This window comes from Eurytemora carolleeae, unplaced genomic scaffold, assembly GCF_000591075.1.
Source record: "Eurytemora carolleeae unplaced genomic scaffold, Eaff_2.0 scaffold1089, whole genome shotgun sequence".
Lineage (NCBI taxonomy): Eukaryota > Metazoa > Arthropoda > Copepoda > Calanoida > Temoridae > Eurytemora > Eurytemora carolleeae.
Window position 1 is genome coordinate 82589 of NW_019397070.1, and position 20023 is coordinate 102611.

Genomic DNA, 20023 nt, shown 5'->3' on the forward strand with positions numbered 1-20023 from the left:
CTGTTAGAATTTTTAAAAAAAATTTAAGGAAAGTAAATGCCTTTATTTTTTTGTTTAAGATATTATTTTATTTATTCAAGCATTTATTTAGCAACAAACAATATATTATAATTCAAAGAAACATGTTTTATAATCTCAAATGATAATAATAATGAATAGATTAAATTATTTGACTGTGCGAGGGAGGGGGTGCAGAGCATCCATGAGCCCCGCAAACTGACCTCCGGAGCCTCCTGATTCTCCAAGCCAACTTCTAATCCACAAAACTTTATAGTTTTTGTGAAATACTTGAAAAATGAAATACAAGAAAAGAAAAATTTAAGTATTTGTCAAAAACTATTATGTTTTGTGAATTGGTGGTAGTCTAATTAGATTCGTTCATAATGCACCTGTGAAATGATTTAAAATTTGTCTTTCTTTATATAAAGCTGCAATAGTTCTGCACCAGTTTAAGAATTTGGGAAATTTAGAAAAACAAATTAAGAAGTTTAAACCTCAGTAAAAGTAGACTTTTTAATCATAATCGTTTATGTACCATTTAAAACTTTATGATCATTTTTAGATTTTTCGAAAAAAAAGGCTTTTGGTGGATGTAAAAGCCAAATATTTGTTTTTGGATAACGGATTGCTGGACGTGGAGACAGAGCTGGTTACATAAGCAGACGTAGCATGAGGCTCGGAGACGATTTTGATTGGCTAGGAGTTATCTTAGAGGCCATTCTGCTCTATACCCCCTCCCTCACTGTGCTCACTGTTTAGTTATTGATTGATTGCTGAATGTTTATTTCTTTTATGCATCCTTTATAAATAGAAAAGCATCTTAATATCGATCAGTTATAATTAAATTAAAACTAAAGATCAGATTTTTTTTCAAAACCGGTTTTTCATTAGCTGATCCACGTGTTTAGATGACTGGGGCCAGGTTCAGCCGAGTTCAGATCCTGCACTTAAGCCGCGTGTTGTTCACAGAGGTCTAGATGGCCTTCCTGATATTCCAGATTTGAAGGGTACTTTTTTAAGAACTTACCTTCGTTTGAACTATTGTTCGTTTGAAATATTGTTCATTTGAACAATTGTTCGCTTGAACTACCGCCGTTTGAACTATTGTTCGTTGGAACACCGCCGTTTGAACTATTGTTCGTTTGAACTACTGACATGACGTCATATCCTGTTGTTCAAATCAACACATAACAATTGCTTATTTGAAATATTTTATATAAATTCAGTTTTTTGAATTTGTTATAATTCATAAAGTTAGGTCATACAATTAAAGATATTTACAAAAAAATATTTCAAATGAACATAGTTCAAATGAAAATAAAAATAGTTCAAATGAAACAGAAAAAAGTTCAAATGAACAAAAAATAGTTTAAATAAACCAAAAAAATGTAAAATTTAATCTTTCAAATGAACATATAAATAGTTCAAATTAACGTAAAATTAGTTCAAATGAACCAAAGAATCTAAGTAAATAGTTGAAAAAAACTAAAATATTTCAAATTAACACAAAAATAGTTCAAACGTGTGCATTAATAAGGGTTAGGTTAAGTTGAGACCATTTGTGTGCCGAGCGCTGCGGCTAGGACAGGCTATTGGGCCGAGCGCTGCGGTTAGGACAGGCTAGGGGGTTGAGCGCTGCGGCTAGTAGTTAAAATGAACATAATAATAGTTTAAATGAACCAAAAAATATAACTTAAATGTGTTTTTTTTTCTGGGTTAGGTTAAAACAATTTCTGTGCCGAGCAATGCGGAAATGGCAGGCTAGGGGGCTAGTTCAATTCAATATAAAAATAGTTCAAATGAACCAAAAAATAGTCTAAAAATTTGTTGTTCCAGAAAACTATATTTCATTTAGACTCATGAATTTATTGGAATTTAAAAAAAAAACATTTTTTCTATGTTCATTCTAACTATTTTTTTGTTCATTTTAATTATTTTTCTGCAGATTTAAACTATTTTTTGTTCATTGGAACTACTGTTTTTGTTCATTTAAACAATTTTTTTTGTTCATTTAAATTATTTTTATATTTATTTGCACTATTTTTAAGGGTCATTTGAACTATTATTTTAATAGTTTAAATGAATAAAGAAAATTCTAAATTATATAGCCACCCAGGCAACAAATCAGCCACAAGGCAATAATATAGCCACACAGACAATAATCCTGACCAACCTAGGATCTATTGGGGTTTCCATTACTTACTAAATTTAAAAAAATTGTGTGGAAAGTTCAAATGAGCATGAAAAAAACTCGTTTGAACTATTGGTTGTTTGACCTACTCACATGGTACCACTTGCAGCAGTTCAAACGAACAAAAGTTCAAACGGCGGTAGTTAAAACAGGATATCATCTACTTTTTTGTTCAGGCAGCAAAAAATCCGCAAAAATTCATAAGAAAGTCCTAATTCCCGAAGAAAAAATTAGTTAACAGAAATTATTAAAAAAAAGCCTTATTGATATTGATTTTAATTTTGTTCTAGTGAATGTGAGGAGGTCGACCATCTTTGTTTCCTGGTTCACGGGATAGGGTCAGCTTGTGATATGCGGTTCAGGTAAAACCAGTTTAGAACCCTCAGAGGTCAAAACTTTTGTTTATGTTTTGATTATTCTCAAGACCCCTGGCGGAGAAAATGAGAGAATTTCTGATTTTTTTTATGATATTTTTAAGGATCTACATATATTACATTAATATGCAGATAAATATTCAAGTTAATGTTTACGAATATCTAGCACATCAAATATAAAAATAAAGGACGTTTTCCTATGGACGATTTTTATTCGTTATGATTCTTTCTTTTTTTTCGGCCATTTTGTTTTCTTTTTTAATAACATGTGACTTAAGCTTTTGGTCAAATATTGTTCCTTTGGACGGTTCATCTTATGCAATGGACAACTTTGCTCCCTTAGGAGAGGGGTGAGCAAATAAACTCCTGTATCCTGGTTGTTTGTTATAATGTATTCTATCCCTGTTTCATCGAATTCTTGGATGTTTTTTATGATGATTAATTATCTATATATATAAAGTAGTAATCTCTGTTTGTTTGTAAGCTAGTAGTAGTTTTAATTATAAAGATAATAACATGTTTTATTGTTCAGGTCCATATTTGAAGTTGTGGATACCTACAGAGATCTGACTGGGAATATATCAGCCAAACATTTTGCAGGAGCTCATTTAGGTTAGATTTAGGGATTTATCTTATATATTTGGCTATTGATTGATTGATGGATTGATGGATTGATTGATGGATTGATTGATGGATTGATGGATTGATTGGTAGATTATAGTGAATTACTTTTTACTGATTAATAGATTGGTTGATTGAGTGATCGTTGATTGATAAATTGATTTAATGATTGATTAATTGGTAAACTGATTAATTCATTTTTTAATTGATTGATTATGTTGTATGCTGTGAATTTTTAGTACTAACTGATTGATTGATTGTTGTGTGTATTCAGCTAGCTCGGCAAACCGTGTCGAGTTCCTCCCCGTGGACTGGCACAGTAAGCTGCACCGGGAGGACGAGGGGACGGATAATAGGCTGAAACCTTTAACCTTGAGATCTGTTCCAAAACTACGAAGTTTCGTCAACGATACGCTCCTTGATGTTCTCTTCTACACCAGGAATATTGTTAATCCACCAAATGTCAAGATAAAAGATCTGCGAAAGAAAAAAAGTTTCATTCTTCGATTTTGAATTGCCTTTTTAATTTTGTAAATGCAAACTTCATAAAATCAAGTCAAGTAGAAAATTGACATTTTCTTAACGTTTAAAGATTCTTGATTTTGGATTTAACTCTGTATGTATACTTAATTATTTCACTTTGATGTTTAGATTTGAAAATATTTCTTAAAAAGGGCCATAACAAATCGCCTAGTTCTAAGGTCCATCAAAGCTGTTCGCAACCCTTGGGGCCGTGATTGCTGCAACCTCTCTTTTAAGGTTTCTCTTCATAGAGTTCTGATTTTAAAACTACCTGTACACTTTGGATTTTAGAAAGCCCAGAAGAAAGACGTGAAGGGGGTTCAGATTCAGACTTCTATAAAGTTTTTTATCAGTTATAAGGATTGATAAAATCAAGTCAAGTATAAAATAGGCGTTTTCTAAACTTTTTAAGATTCTTGATTTTGGTTTTAACTCTGTCTGTGTTTAGTATATAGAAGGGGTCGTTTAATTAACAATTTGTAGTTCAATGTCTTCTTTTGGCGTAAAACTATGTCAAATGTTCGAACACCTCTCTGTTTACTTTGAACAGTTAATAATCTTTATTTCAAATCTATAGTGCAGATAGAAATGAAATATGGGTAGAAATTTCTAAAATCAATTAAAATTTTTTTCATAATTATTGGTTTAACTCTGTATGTGTCCAGTCCTGTCTACTGTCAGACTATACTAGACACTGTCTGCTCTGAGATTAACAAGGTTTATAAACTCTTCAAGGACAGAAATCCAGGTCAGTTGTAATTTCATCTGAGCTGAAAACTTTTGAAAGAGATATCCTTAATCCCAATCACTTAATCACAGTATCCAATGGACACACTTTTGATTTTCTTCTTAAACCGTTCTTTCTTAGATATAGTAGAGAAAAATCAAAAACCGGTTTTTTAAAATTAGATAGTCCCCCCCGTTTCTGTATATTAATCTTAATTGGCGCGTAAAATTTCAAATTTATCAGCTTCATATACGCGACTCTGATTGGTTGAATTTTCAGGATACAAGTACAAGATTAGGTTAGCCTCGATATTAAGAAAAAGAGAGGATCAAGCAGTAATCTTGATATCCACCATTCTAAAGTTTTCAGCTCTAATCCTATATGCAATGGCAAAACCTGATTCAATACGGTATCCTATAGAAGCTTTGTCTGATCGAGTATACATTAGATTTTAGATATTCATGTTTTTTGTTAATTTTCATTTGCCGTTCTCTGCAAAAGTGACTTGCGCATTTCTTTCTTCCTTTAAATAGCAATCAAGAAACTATCAGAGTTAAATATATTTTGAGTAAGAAAAACGACAGTGTCTTCTGCATTTTTGATTAGGACTCCGCATACAGTTTCTTTATGCACAAACAAATTAAGATTTAAATGAATAGGAAAGAAATCAAAAAAACGACGAACGAACAAATATACACGAACAAATGAACAAACAATTAAAAACAAACGAGTGAACTGACAAACTGCAAACGAACAAACAACCAAACAAATGAGGGAACTGATAAACTGCAAACGAACAACCGATCTAACAAACGAATAAACGAATGAACGAATAAACAAGCGATTCTCAAAATGAATATTTCAGATTTCTCTGGAGGTGTGTCATTAATAGGACACAGTCTGGGTTCTCTAATCCTATTTGACCTGCTGTCAGGACAGCCTAGGACGGAAGAAGAGGAGGTCAAGGACATCCTTGAAGGAGAAGAGGACCCTGGAGCCCAGGATCTGAACGATTCATTCAAGGAGCACATTTATTTATTTAATCTATAACTATATTCTTAAACTTCGGTATTGGTCTGGAGTAAGCGAACCTATCTATTTATTGTATATTGTTGAATAATCCTCATAAACCTTTGTATTATGATAAGGATGACTTTGAAGACTTGCAGTTGCTGATGATGGTTCTGATAGATTTTGTGACCAGTAATCTTGCATCAGCATCTCACGAATACTGTCTGAATTTAGCATAGTTTCTTTTGAAGATATTTACTGTGGTTGTCTGTTTTACTTCCTGTGGGATAGAGTTTCATTTTATGGAACTCTCAAGCTGAAGAAATTGTTCCTGATACTGGTTCATTTTATGGAACTCTCAAGCTGAAGAAATTGTTCCTGATACTGGTTCATTTTATAGAACTCTCAAGCTGAAGAAATTGTTCCTGATACTGGTTCATTTTATGGAACTCTCAAGCTAAAGAAATTGTTCCTGATGTTGGTTCATTTTATGGAACTCTCAAGCTGAAGAAATTGTTCCTGATACTGGTTCTATAGTTTTAGCCAAACGATTTTTCTGGCTTCAGGGGTTCCTGACTTTCAGGTGAACTGGACCTTGAACTGGGATTGATGGTATGGTTTTATGTTGGTATTATGTATCTGTAAAGAGTGTTAAACGCTACTTAAGAATTAGGTCAGATATCCTATATGTTTGATACCCTTGAGATCTAATAACCTATTTGTTGGATATTCATCAGGTCGGTTTCCATAGCACCCGATATTCTCAATTTTTGATTCTTCAATTTAGCTTATCTGTTGATTTGTTTGTCTGAAAATTTTTTCCAAGATAAAAATGTGAATTTATGAAATAATAAATGTGAATAAATCAGGTCCCAGTTAAACCAAGATGGGATAGTGAGCTTAGTTTAGAAGAGGTGAACATTCATCTAATACTTCTAAAATCATTTAAGTGGAAAAAAAATTCAACTTTTAAGATTTTTTCTTCCACTTTTGTTCGATATGCGTTTTTTATAATAATGTATTTCTCTGAATCTGATTTTAACTCAACATTTTAAATTCAGATTATTATCATTATTATTATTAAGATTATTATCATTACTGATTTAGTATAGTCACTTCAGTCTTGTCGTGTGGGTATAGGACGTCCCTAAAACTCTGATTTGATTTGATTTGATTTGATGATGTAACCTATTAAAAATCTTCAAAAACAATCTATCTAAAGTTATTTTCCAAGGGAATTTGAATTAAATAAGGAAATTTGCATTTACAGAAAGTTCCAAAAACCAAGGAACCTGAGTAAAATACGTCTGAGAGAATTTAACAACCTTCTTTTGAAATGTCGTCTTAAATTTTTGATTTTAAATGATCTTTCATTAAAAAATTCAATTTAGGTTTTCAGTAAACTGGAAATATCTGAGTATACACAAACCTTCATAAATCAGGTGATTAATTAATTATTAATTATTAATTATTAATATATTTCATAATTTAAAACTAGATCCTGACTCTTAGGGTCGGTCATTAATCAATGGTCACCCATTAGGGACCGGTACATAATCTAAATTTTTTTTATATTCTATATCTAAAAATTCATTATTTTCAACCTTTTTTATACTTTATTTCTAAAACTTCATTGTTTTCAACCTTTTTTATATTTTATATCCATATGTTAACTGTAGTTGTTTCCTTCCCAGATCTCATATCTTCTCAATTATGAAGTGTTAAACCATATGTTAACTGCACCGGATGTAAAATTTTGACATCTTGAGTTTGATGTGGAAAGTAGAACGTCCCTAAAACTCTGATTGATTCAATGACATTGAGTATTGTTTCTCGTATTATTTTTCTTTCGTGTGTTTTTTTAAGGATAAATAATATTAATAAGTATCTTATTTGTTTTTTGACCTTTTTTTGTTGTTCCAGGGAATATCAATGGATGAGCTGGCAGCTTGCTCAGAAGAGGATCTCAAGGTGATTTTAGCGATTTACTTGATTGATTTGATTGATTTCAGTGATTTGATTAATTTATAAACTGACAAGCTGCAGAGCCCGGCGTTGCCCGTGGAAAAAAAAATTTTGAAAAAAAAAAATTTCGAATTATTTTAGCCCAAAACCGTCCCGGCCACCCACGAGTGTCCACAAAAAAGTTCAGCCCATTCCGTCCATCCGTTTGGCCGGCCATAGGCAACATATTTTTATACGAATGTCTTGTTTTATTATATAGATTAACAATGTTTTTTATATTGAGGATTGATTGATTAATAATGTTTAGGAGATTGGTTGATTGATTGATAGTTTATTGATAATTGATCTAGTGATTTGATTAATGGATTGTTTAATTAATCGATTATTTGATTAATTGATTGATTATATGATTGATCGATCGATCGATTGATTGATTCAGGAAGCAGAGCTACCTCTTGGTCCTCGTAAGAAACTGATCAACTTCATGCGTCGGCGCAATGAGTCCGGTTTCCAGGTAACGTCAGTCTCGAATGCATAGAATGGTGTTTTTTTGAGTTTGATGCACCCAGGGCATGATTTCTTCAATCAATTTAATTCGATTTGATCAATTAGATTTTATTTTATCAGTTTAATTTGGTTTAATTAATTTGATTTGATTTAATCAATTTTATTAAATTTAATCAATTATATTTATGTAATCAATTTGATTTGGTTAAATCAATTTGATTTGGTTATATCAATTTGATTTGATTTAGTCAATATGATTTGGTTTACTCAATAAGACTTGATTTATTTTCATTTGGTTTAATTTAAACAATTTGATTTGATCCAATTTATAATTTGATTTAACCAATTTGATCTAATCATTTATTTTAATCAATTTTATTTGATTTATTTAACTCAATATGATCCAATAAAAATTTTGTTTTTAAAGACAAAAACGGTCTTTAAACTCGCATGTATCAAAAAAAAAGGTTGAAGTTAAACTTAAATATGTAAATTTTTATTAGTAATTGAAAAGTTTGATTTAAATATTTTTAGGAGTTTCAGAACAGTGCTGTTAGAAGTAGAGTAGACTATACAGTAGGACCTGCAGGTTGAACAATTCATTTCTTGATAATCACAGGGTCTAAATAAAACTTTGTCAAATTATTTTTATCTTTGAATTGGGGTAAAAATTACCAGGAAAGATTAAATGATGTCCGACTTTTCACCCCCACCCTCTTAAAATCTTCGAAAATCACACTTATTAGTACATAAATAATATTATAGCCCTGAAAGTTTAAAGTTTATTTAACTGGAGGCTTATATCTCAGTAATCAAAATATTGGGATAACTGTTGATCTTAGGGACTGAAAAAAAGATGGATTTTACATCATTAATTAATCGAATATATTTTATTTAGGAACTGGGCAACCGTTTGTTCGGTATCCGAGACTCGACATAAAACCTGAAGCTTTCTTTGCGTTCGGTAGTCCTATAGGGATGTTCATGGCAGTCCGTGGTATTCAGTCATTAGGTAGGTTCAAAACAAATAAGAATTTGATAATTTCTTATCAAATGATCAAATGTGTCCTGTGTCCCCTCCCCCCCCCCCCATTTATGAAAAATCCCTGCCAATCCCAATCAATCTAAACTATCCTTCTATAATCTATATATGATACAGACAGAGACTGTGACAAGTATCCTGCACTCTCATTGGTGGGAGTTCTGGTGACGTAATACGGACTTATAAATAATCTTATCAATTATGTCTATTAAAAATAAAAATAAAAATTAAAAAATAATAATTGAGAACACCCAAGTTACAATTAGGTTTCTCTGTGATCCCTTCGTTTTCAGATTGGTTGCACATTTGCTGAATATGATCTGCTTAAATCTACTATTTCTATACTAAATTGTATATATATGAATTTTCGTATAAATTTGATAAAGTTTCATATCAATTTCTCGAGAGAGGAACTTCAGATATAACTTTCATGGGTCGCGGTCAAGAGTTGAAGAGATAAGCTTTCAGTCTATACCTCCTTTCATTTTTCCTTTACAGTCTTTTTAAGAAGTTGTTTGTGTGATGAGTTTTTCACTAGAAACATGCTACCAGAAAATAGTCACTTAATAATTTCTCCAGCACTGGCTTATTTAGTATTTTCGATACAAACATTGATCTGTCTCATCAAGATGAGTTGAGATATTTTCTCCATCAATTCGTTACCATTTATTGGGTGTAAAGCCGTCTTCTATCTGATTTTGTTGGATAATTTTGACCTTTACCATCTTGTGTGGTATTTTAGAAACACCCTTTATGTCCTGATTTTATTTTAGTTTTGATTTAGGTCCTGATTTCAAGTTCCCAACCTGTGATAGATTCTTCAATATCTTCCATCCATACGATCCGGTAGCTTACAGGATAGAGTCCTTAGTAGGACATGAGTACTCAGATCTCAGGTCATTCATTTATTCATTCATTTGTTCATTTATCCTTCATTCCTTTCATTCATTAATTTAATTTTCTACAATTCCTTTTATGCATTCATTCATTTATCCACAATTTCTTTCATTCATTTAATCATTTTCATTATTTATTAATTCATTTGTTAATTTATCCTTTATTCCTTTCATTCACTTATTCATTTATCCTTCATTCCTTTCATTCATTCATTCTTTTATCCACAATTCCTTTCATTCATTTAATCATCCTTCCTTTCATTCATTTATTAATTCATCCTTTATTCCTTTCATTCATTCATTCATTTATCCACAATTCCTTTCATTCATTTAATCATCATTCCTTTCATTATTTATTAATTCATTTGTTAATTTATCCTTTATTCCTTTTATTCATTTATTCATTTATCCTTCATTCCTTTCATTCATTCATTTATCCAAAATTCCTTTCATTCATATAATCATTTTTCTACAATTCCTTTCATGCATTCATTCATTTATCCACAATTTCTTTCATTCATTTAATCATCATTCCTTTCATTATTTATTAATTCATTTGTTAATTTATCCTTTATTTCATTTATTCATTTATCCTTCTTTCCTTTCATTCAGTCATTCTAATATCCACAATTCCTTTCATTCATTTAATCATCCTTCCTTTCATTCATTTATTAATTTATCCTTTATTCCTTTCATTCCTTCATACATTTATCCACAATTCCTTTCATTCATTTAATCATCATTCCTTTCATTATTTATTGACTCATTTGTTAATTTATCCTTTATTCCTTTCATTCGTTTATTCATTTATCTTTCATTCCTTTCATTCATTCATTCTTTTATTCACAATTCCTTTCATTCATTTAATCATCCTTTCTTTTATTCATTTATTCATTCACTTATTCATATAAGTATTCATTGATTTAAATTTCCTTTCATTTATCCTTATATTGATTCATTCTCATAATCATTTACTTTTTCATTAATTCATGTTACTCTGTTTTTACTTATCATATTACACTTTCCAACATGTAGTCAAATTCATCCTTTCATGCATTAAATCATTAATTTATTTATTCATTCAATCATTCATTTATTATTTATTCATTCATGCATTTAATCATCCTTTCATAAATCCTTTCGTTCATTTATTTCTTCATTTGATCTTAGCTCTATCCATTTATTCATTTATTCATTTATTCATTTATTCATTTATTCATTTATTCATTTATTGCATTTATTCATTTATGCATTTATGCATTTATGCATTTATGCATTTATGCATTTATGCATTTATGCATTTATGCATTTATGCATTTATTCATTCATTTGTTCCTTTTCTATTCATTCTTACTTGATTGATTGATTAGACCTGTTCTGATCCCGCACCACAAGGGTCGGAAGAGAATGCACCTTGAGTTGAAGGAAACGATGTCAAGAATGGGAACTGATATCAAACAGAAGTTTATGGACAGGTTTGTGTTCAGAGAAGTGTCTCTAAGGGAACTGTAGACGTTCAAGTGTCATGTCTGATTCACAACTTTTCCCTTTAATCCTTTTCCTGGTCAAGGATGATGGAGCTTAATTTAACCGTTGAATTACTTTTAATTCTTGAAAACTTTAAAAGCTGTTTTTATTTATTGAAGATTATTTATTATTTATTTTCGGTTAACTAAAATAGCAATAATTTTCCAAATACTTATTTTAGTTTAAAGGCTGTTTACAGCATGGCGGGGACTTTGACAGGGTCACAAGCGGAGCAGACCGTGGAGGAGATGGTAGACGACAGGGAGTCCATCTCTCCTACACAGGTAGAGTTAGATAGAAGGATAGATGGATAGATGGATAGATGGATAGATGGATAGATGGATAGATGGATAGATGGATAGATGGATAGATGGATAGATGGATAGATGGATAGATGGATAGATGGATAGATGGATAGATGGATAGATGGATAGATGGATAGGTGGATAGATGGATAGATGGTTAGATGGATAGGTGGATATATGGTTAGATGGATAGATAGATATAGAATATTGATAGATGATTAGGTGGATAGATTGTTAGATGGATAGATGAATAGATGGATAGATGTTTATATCATTATATAATCATTGATTTGATTGATTGATTGATTGATTCATTCATTCATTCATTCATTCATTCATTCATTCATCCTTTTGTTTTAATTTGATTGGATTGTGTTTAGGAATGTGAAGGAGGTTTGACTGCTGAGTTAAATAAAGGCCGAAGAATTGATTATGTTCTGCAGGTAATCATGTTTTTCATTGTCAGAATTATGGAGCTTTATATTTTGGTAGGGAAGATACAGCTCTTATTCTCTATTGTTTAGGAGGCTCCAATGGAATCGTTTAATGAGTATCTATGGTCCCTGGCTTCCCATCTCTGCTACTGGAGTAGTGAAGATACAGCTCTTATGGTTCTCAAGGAAATTTATAACTTAAGGTGACAAAATTTGTAAAAAATGTGACTTTGATGGGTTGTCTGCTAATAATAATAATGATGATGATAAGTACGCCTATGGGCCAAAAATGGAGTTATCTTCTAAGGTCGTATACTACAAAAATTGAATATTTCTTTTCCTAAATAAGGGACAATATGCGAAATATATTTAAGGAGTAAAATCTTCCAATTATTTTAAGAAAAATCATTTTTTTAATTGTCAAGGTTTTTGTCCTGTAAACAAACATTTTAACTCTGAGGAGATCCCCATCGCAAAAAATGCAACTGACTTAACAAACAGAAATATTACTGATTTGAAGAAGAAGTTTAAAGAAGGGGTTCATGATTGATGGAAAATACAGCCAAAAGACATAAGTTGGCTTTAGATAACAATAATAATATCCTCTAGAATAAATAAATGACACCATTCTATGCAGGGCGCTTTTGGGGCACTATTGAGAAATGTATTTTATTTTAGAAATGTTTATCCTGATGATAGATTTGGAGAGGGTACTCAATCCCGTACAGGTTAATTACAGTTATTATGACAATATATAATTATATATATGTGTACACTGTACACTTTGTACACTTTGTACACTTTGTACACTTTGTACACAGTTGTACTTGTACACACAGAATTTTTATTCTGTAAATTTGAAGCAGTTCCTGTATTCCATGGTTTGATTTGATATGACTGTGCCTTTAAAACTCTTTTAGAATGTAAAAATACAGAGTTACCCACAAAAGATTAGACAAAAAAATGTAAGTTGTCCTTATTGGCAAAAAAGGTTTTCACTCTCGCAGATAGAAAAACTTGGGTTTGGATATTTATTTCGATATATTTTTATATCCTCATCAGTCCTACAGAAAATGACCAAAATTATTGCATAGTTAAATGAAAAAATTATAACAATAAGAAAGGCAATATACAGAAAAAGTAAACAAAACCTGGAGAAAAAATATGAAAAAATAAAAATTTTAAAAAATTTAGAAAATTGTTAAATGAAAAAACTATAACAATAAGAAAGGCAATATACAGAAAAAGTAAACAAAACCTGGGGAAAAAATATAAAAAAATTAAAATTAAAAAATTTAGAAAATTGTTAAATGTAAAAATTATAACAATAAAAAAGGCAATGTACAGAAAAAGTAAACAAAACCTGGAGAAAAAATATAAAAAAATAAAAATTAAAAAATTTAGAAAATTGTTGAAAGAATTTTGGTCAACCTTAAAGAATGGTGGTATTAATAAAACTAAATGAAATGTATATTGAATACGAGGGGAGGGAGGTTGCAAGGTTGACCGTTAGGGACTATGAAATTATGAAATTTGGGGATGAAACTCAAAGGGGTTTTGAGGGCCGGGGAGGGGGGGAGGGGATCATGGGTTTGTAATTATGAAATAGAGACCATTTAAAATAACAATAATAATAGCCTATAAAAAAGAAAATCGGAGAAAAAAACAAAAAAAAAAACAACAAAATAAAAACCAAATTTAACAGAAATAATTACAGAAACTGAAACAGGGAGTTGCATCATCTTTTCTAGTTCAGTTCCTTGACTAGACAATAGAGACGACATGAAACTCTTTAAATATGAAGTTACAACGTTAAATTGCCTTTAATTTTGTCTTTTAAAGGGAGTGTTCGCGAAAATTATAAGGGGTTTAGGATGATCCCTAATTCAGTTTGGTTTTGATCGCTACTAATTTTACTTCTATCTGTTGCATATAGAAGGCGAAACTCCTTGCACCCCAGAGATTAGAATCGATATATTGGTTGTAAGGCATTTATAACCATTTTCTGCTTTTGTACACAACTGATAGAATTAAAATTAGTATCGATCAAAACTGAATTCAATTCGGGATCAGTATATACCCCTGTCATTTTTCGCGAACATCCTCTTTGATGACTTATTTAATGACTTGGCAAAGAAAGAAACCAGTTACAGAGTTGCAGAGAGTTGCAGTGGTCAAAGAATCATATATAATGAAATGTAGAGTATAAATTCCGTCTAGTTTTCCCTGAAGTTTCGTCCTTAGTGAGTATCCCTGAATCTATTTCTATTAATTTAGTACAACCTGGAACTGAAACCTATTCGAGTAACTCTACGTATTCAGCTCCCCCTACATTTACACCAGCTCCACCTTCTATATCTGTCCCACCAACTTTTCCTTCTTATAGTTCTCCGCCATCCTTCCAACCTATGACACCGTTCCCTCCAATATCTTCTACAGGGTTCAGTGGCACACCTACTATTGGATACAGTGCCACACCCACCACAGGATACAGTGCCACACCCACCACAGGATACAATGCCACACCTACTACAGGATACAGTGCCACACCTACTACAGGATACACTGCCACACCCACCACAGGATACAATGCCACACCTACTACAGGATACAGTGCCACACCTACTTCAGGATACAGTGCCACACCTACTTCAGGATACAGTGCCACACCTACTTCAGGATACAGTGCCACACCTACTATAGGATACAGTGCCACACCTACTATAGGATACAGTCCCACACCCACCCCTGTCTCAATTCCTTCTGGTCCCCCTCCAACTTTTTTCAGGTCTTTAATAAATTCAATTTTATTTTTTTTTATATATTATCACTTCGGATTAAGGATGGACAGTGATTATTATTATTATTATTATTATTGTTGTTGGATTACTGAAGATTTAGAAAAAGCTCTTCTTTATTTTTGTTTTTAAAACTATGTGTCTGTTATCTCAATTTTAGTATAAAAAATGAGAATTATTTCAAATCTATCCAGCTTTCAAATAAAATAATGAATGTTTTTCTAGTCCTGCCAGTATACCCGTAGCTCCAGTCTCATCTACTACTAGATCTTTAATCTACCCTAGACCAGGTGTATATGCTGTGACATAGGGCGCTTCGCGTCTTAGATCTTTCCTCCAACTTCACGTGGAATTTTGTTTGTAAAAATACGGGGAAATTGTTCGTTGCATACCTGTGGAAAATACTTAACGGGAAATTGCTCAGAGGGAAAATACTCTATGAAAAAAGTACTATAGGAAAGGTTTTTTTTGGGAAAATGCTCTATGAAAATGCTGTTAGGAAACATTCTCTATGGGAAAGTTCTTTTTTGTAAACTGTTCTACGGAACTGGGGTTTTTTACGGAATGTTTTTTGGGAAAATACCCAGTGGAAGACCGAAAAAATACCCTTTGTTAAACCCGTAAAATATACTTTGGAAAAGTGTTTTGGTGGTAAAGTTTTAAATGGGAAAATTCTGTATGGGAAAATCATCTTTGGAAAAAAATTCCTTTGGAAAATACTTTTTGAGAAAATAATCTTTGGGAAAATGCTTCTTAGGAAAATGATTAAATGGAAAGTGCTCCATGGTCAATGAGAAAATGCTATTTTGGAAAACAATCTATGGCAAACTATTCTTTCTGAAAATACTTCTTGGGAAATAGTTTAATTGGGAAAATATATATTTGGGAATTAGTCACTTGGGAAATATGTATTTATTAAAGCAGTTAAAGGGACTGTAAGTGTAATTACAAGGGACCCTGTATGTAAAGATGACAATGCCCGATTTACAACGTTAACCACAAAAGCTTTGTCTGATCAAGTAAAAATTAGATATTCATGCTTTTGTTTATTTAAACTGATTATTTTCATTTTGAGTCAAAACAAACGACGTTATCTTCCACACAATTGATCAGATTAAGTATTCAAGGTCACCGTTGTAAATCGGGCATTGATATATTTGCATGGAGGGTCACTTGAAATCACGTTTACAGTCCCTTTATTTCCAATATTACCAGTTGGAACTGGGACCGGAACTGGAGGTCCGGGGATGGATCCAACTGCTCCTGTTGAGACTGACAAACCAATTCCTCCTCCACCCAAGGTTTGATTTTATTTTACTAATTAATATATATATGGTTACCCACAAAGGATGAGACTACAGAGACAATTCCAAGGTTGAATTGTATATTCTGTCCAAAAAATAGACTTTTTATAGCTTACTTATTGACTTGGAAAAGAAAGAAACCAGTTAGCAGTTGCAGGAAATCATGAATATAAGGAAACAGGCCGAATAATTCCGTACAGTCCTCTCTAAAGTCTTAACATTTGCAGGAGCCATGTACCTTCTCATGTACCTTCTCTTACTCGAAAATCTATCAAGGGTTTGCTTTTTACTATTTTTGAAGCGTTTTGCTACATAAAATTCTCAAGGAAAATTGTATATGTCTTTAAAGGCTTCAATAAAGTATTAATGGGCTGGCAATGTCAAACCAAGGGCAATTCCCTGGTGACACTTAAAAGTTGGCCCGGGCTTTTAAGTTGGACATCATGTCTGGATATCTGTGCTTTATAAATTAACTTTCATACTTTTTATGTGTTTCAATTTAATGAAACTTAAACATACAGGGTTACCCCTAATGGATGAGACTTCAGAGACGACTGTACGGAATGTATACTGCCTGTTCCGTCTATTTCATGACTTTTTGCATCTATAAACTTCTTTCTTTGCCAAATCATTAAATAAACCAGATAAAGACCATATTCAATGCAGAAGACTTAATTTAAACTTGGGATCTTCAAATTTTAAAACTTTTAAGTCGTCTTTACATTCTTATCCTTTGTAGGTAAACCTGTATATTAAATGGTTTTGTATAATTTTAATGTTTAAAGATGGCCGGAGGGATGATGCAATGAAAATCTACTTCAAAAAGAGAAAAAATCTACCGCCAGTCTGTCACAAGCCTCTTATGAAATATCATATTTTGTTTATATACAGTAACAATCAGTATAATGAGAAATTGTTGTCGTCTTCCCGTTTAATTTTGCATGCCTCTAAGAATTTTGTAATTTTCCTTGTTAAATCCATAGCAGCTTTACAAATTAAAGAAAGAGCAAAGATGACAATTATTTCTATTTTTTTAATTAACACTATCTCTAACTTTACATTCCTAAAAATTGTATATTTTTCCTTTTGAAAATATTTTTCCAAGTTTAGAAATTAGCTGATTAATTCCCATTAGTCAAAATCTCGTTTTACATTTTTGTACATTTTGCAGACATTTTAGAAGTTTTTTTAAATTAAATTTTGTGGGGGAAAAGTAAGAAAGTTAGCAAATTGAATGTCAAATCTTATTCTTTTATAGTCGGTTTTCAACCTTTTTTTGTCGGTTTTCAACCCTTTTTAGTCGGTTTTCAAATGCATAAGTTGAATACAGATTTTAAAAAGGACTGTTGTTACAGTTTTAAGAGACCTTGCTTGAGTTGCTATTGCATGAAATCGAATCAGAATTAAAGACTCATTAGGTCGAATTAAAAAATTTTTAAGCCGCGGCTCAAATATGGTTGATTCCACTCATAATCGTTTTCAATTTTTCAAGATTTAAGCCGGCGCTCAATTGAAATCGGTTTTTGGCGGATTTGAGACACAGCTCAAATTCATTAAATTCTGACTCAGGCTTCTTGTAAACAAGAAATGCGCATGTCACTTTTACATAGAAACCGCAAATGATAATAAAGAAGTTTAAAGAACAAAATCGTTGATATCTAATTCATACTTGATCATTCAAATCTTGGCCTTACTGTTGTGAATTGGGCATTGCATCTTTGCACAGATGGTCACTTGAAATTACGCTTACAGTCCCTTCAATTCAAAGAACGGAAAAACATTAAACTTAGATTGTTATTTATATTTTTAGAATTTAATACTTTTTATTTTAATGTTGAAGGAGATCCCTTCTTTTGCATTGTCAACATTGTACAGAATTCTTAATTTTAGTATGAATGTGATTTTTTTAGGACGGTGGTGACGGATATATTTACTAAAGGGATTGTACGCGTAATTTTTATAATTCTCCGTTTACAATATGGTTTGTCCGATACACTATGTACCCTGACCATATGTAATGAATTTGATATCGTTGTTATTTAAGCATGCCTTCCTTTTAAAAAGAAGGTTTTATGAAATTACAACATTTATTTTAATATTTACTTTTTGTAATGTTAAAGGTTATAGTTTAAATATATTTATTTATTATGATATTTTGTTTTGAAATGAAATTGTGACAAACTTAAAGTGGTCACCGTTTATATCAGTACTATAAAGACGACTTCTCCTATTAAGTTTAATTTCTAACTAGCTTTTTCCAAAGTACAAGTTCACAATTGTAAACAAACTTATTCTAGTTTTCAGTTTTATGTGTATCCATGCTGTTTGAAAACTTGGTATAGAAATAAAAATTTGAAATCGGAAGGCGTTATCATTGTATTGATATAAACGACGATTAAAGAAAAAAAGATATAATGTAAGATACAAGGTGTCCCACATTATATTAGATCGTCAATCGACCTAAATTAAGATTTTCGGGACTTATTTTGAAAAATTGGATAAGGCTAATTTGTAAGAATTTTCTCGTGGAAAATACTAGATTTTGTGAATTATGGTTTTATTTTGTCGTTAAAGCTTTGAGATAATCTAATTTGATATGGGACGCTCTGTAGATTAAAGTATTTAAAGAATTAAAGTTTAATAATGTAGAAAGAAAGCTTTTTATCGATTTAAAGAGACAATATCCGAGTCAAGATGACACTGACAGGAAACAGAAAGAATGAGGATTAAGGTGATATATATATCCAGTATCTGAAACTATAATTCTGAAGGTTAAATCTGCATTGAAAGGAACTGCAGCTTAAGCGTATAATTACAAGTGGCCCTCCACACAAAGATGGTAAGACATATTAGCCTACCCTTACCCTACCCTACCCTACCCTTAAAAATTTTGCTGATCAAGTTTGAATTATTTAACCTTTTTTTTGTACAAAAGTGTTTATTTTCAGTTGTGTTGTGGTTTCAATTTTTACCATGTGACAACTGCGCTTTTTTTGCTGACAAGAAACAAGGAGAATTTCACAAAATAACCATTTTCTAGTTAGGAAAACAACGGTATCTTCCACAGTTTTAATCAGATTAAGGATTTAAGAGAACCAGTGTAAATCGGTCAATCTTTTGCATGGAGATTTGGCGAAGAGAGTAATAATTAAAAGCTATAAACGGATCCATCATCAATGATCCTCAGTTGTTAAACTTATAACGAGTAGGTCAGAAGTGTAGTATAGCAGATGTGCGTAGGTCGGAAGGTGCAGCACAATCTTTAAATAATCAAAATCGATCAATCAATTAATACAAATCTAGGGTTTTAAGAAGAGAACGCGGCAATTTACAGTTTCTGCGCACTTTTAGTGTACGCGTGTAATTATTCGGCAATTGAAAGATCTCTCTGACGCATTTTTGTCCATTTAAATCGTCTATAACTATGTCCTTAAATGTCCACTATTGTTATTTAATATCTATAAAAATGTTTCAGATTAATAAATAGCGAGTTAAAAAAACTTTTCACCAGAATGAACTTAAATAGGTAACATAATTTGTTCATAGTTTTTTTTACTATTCATTTTATTTTCATTTTATCCAAAACATTTGTTAACATTTTTGCGTCTGTCCTAAAACTCGAATTTTAGACCCTCACTTCCCCGCCCCCCATCCATATCAATTTTATACATGACCACTTATTTTTCAGCAAAATTATTATTATTTTTTTACTTTATTTGAGGGTTAGGTTAGGTTAGCGCTGCGGCTAGGAGAGGCTAGGAGGCCGAGCTCCGCTGCTAGGACAGGCTTTGAGGCGCCA

The 20023-nt window shown here is 31.6% G+C and overlaps 2 protein-coding genes across 2 annotated transcripts in view; both read left to right on the forward strand.

Moving 5' to 3' along the window:
- Positions 1-17049, forward strand: part of LOC111711580 (phospholipase DDHD2) — a 17273-nt gene extending 224 nt beyond the window's left edge. The window contains exons 2-23 of the mRNA XM_023485967.1: positions 909-999; positions 2479-2553; positions 3098-3177; positions 3461-3626; positions 4374-4456; positions 5301-5458; positions 6316-6360; positions 6838-6888; positions 7370-7417; positions 7851-7925; positions 8453-8507; positions 8817-8930; positions 9745-9856; positions 11227-11331; positions 11565-11667; positions 12069-12131; positions 12213-12325; positions 12801-12850; positions 14400-14910; positions 15146-15210; positions 16136-16221; positions 17010-17049. Coding sequence (XP_023341735.1) covers positions 909-999; positions 2479-2553; positions 3098-3177; positions 3461-3626; positions 4374-4456; positions 5301-5458; positions 6316-6360; positions 6838-6888; positions 7370-7417; positions 7851-7925; positions 8453-8507; positions 8817-8930; positions 9745-9856; positions 11227-11331; positions 11565-11667; positions 12069-12131; positions 12213-12325; positions 12801-12850; positions 14400-14910; positions 15146-15210; positions 16136-16221; positions 17010-17033 — 2273 coding nt within the window. The 3' untranslated portion in view covers positions 17034-17049. The remainder of the gene's footprint in view (positions 1-908; positions 1000-2478; positions 2554-3097; positions 3178-3460; positions 3627-4373; positions 4457-5300; positions 5459-6315; positions 6361-6837; positions 6889-7369; positions 7418-7850; positions 7926-8452; positions 8508-8816; positions 8931-9744; positions 9857-11226; positions 11332-11564; positions 11668-12068; positions 12132-12212; positions 12326-12800; positions 12851-14399; positions 14911-15145; positions 15211-16135; positions 16222-17009) is intronic.
- A 2633-nt stretch (positions 17050-19682) lies between these two features.
- Positions 19683-20023, forward strand: part of LOC111711582 (histone-lysine N-methyltransferase 2B) — a gene marked incomplete in the record, with an annotated part of 7726 nt that continues 7385 nt past the window's right edge. Inside the window, 1 exon segment of the mRNA XM_023485969.1 lies at positions 19683-19750. Coding sequence (XP_023341737.1) covers positions 19737-19750 — 14 coding nt within the window.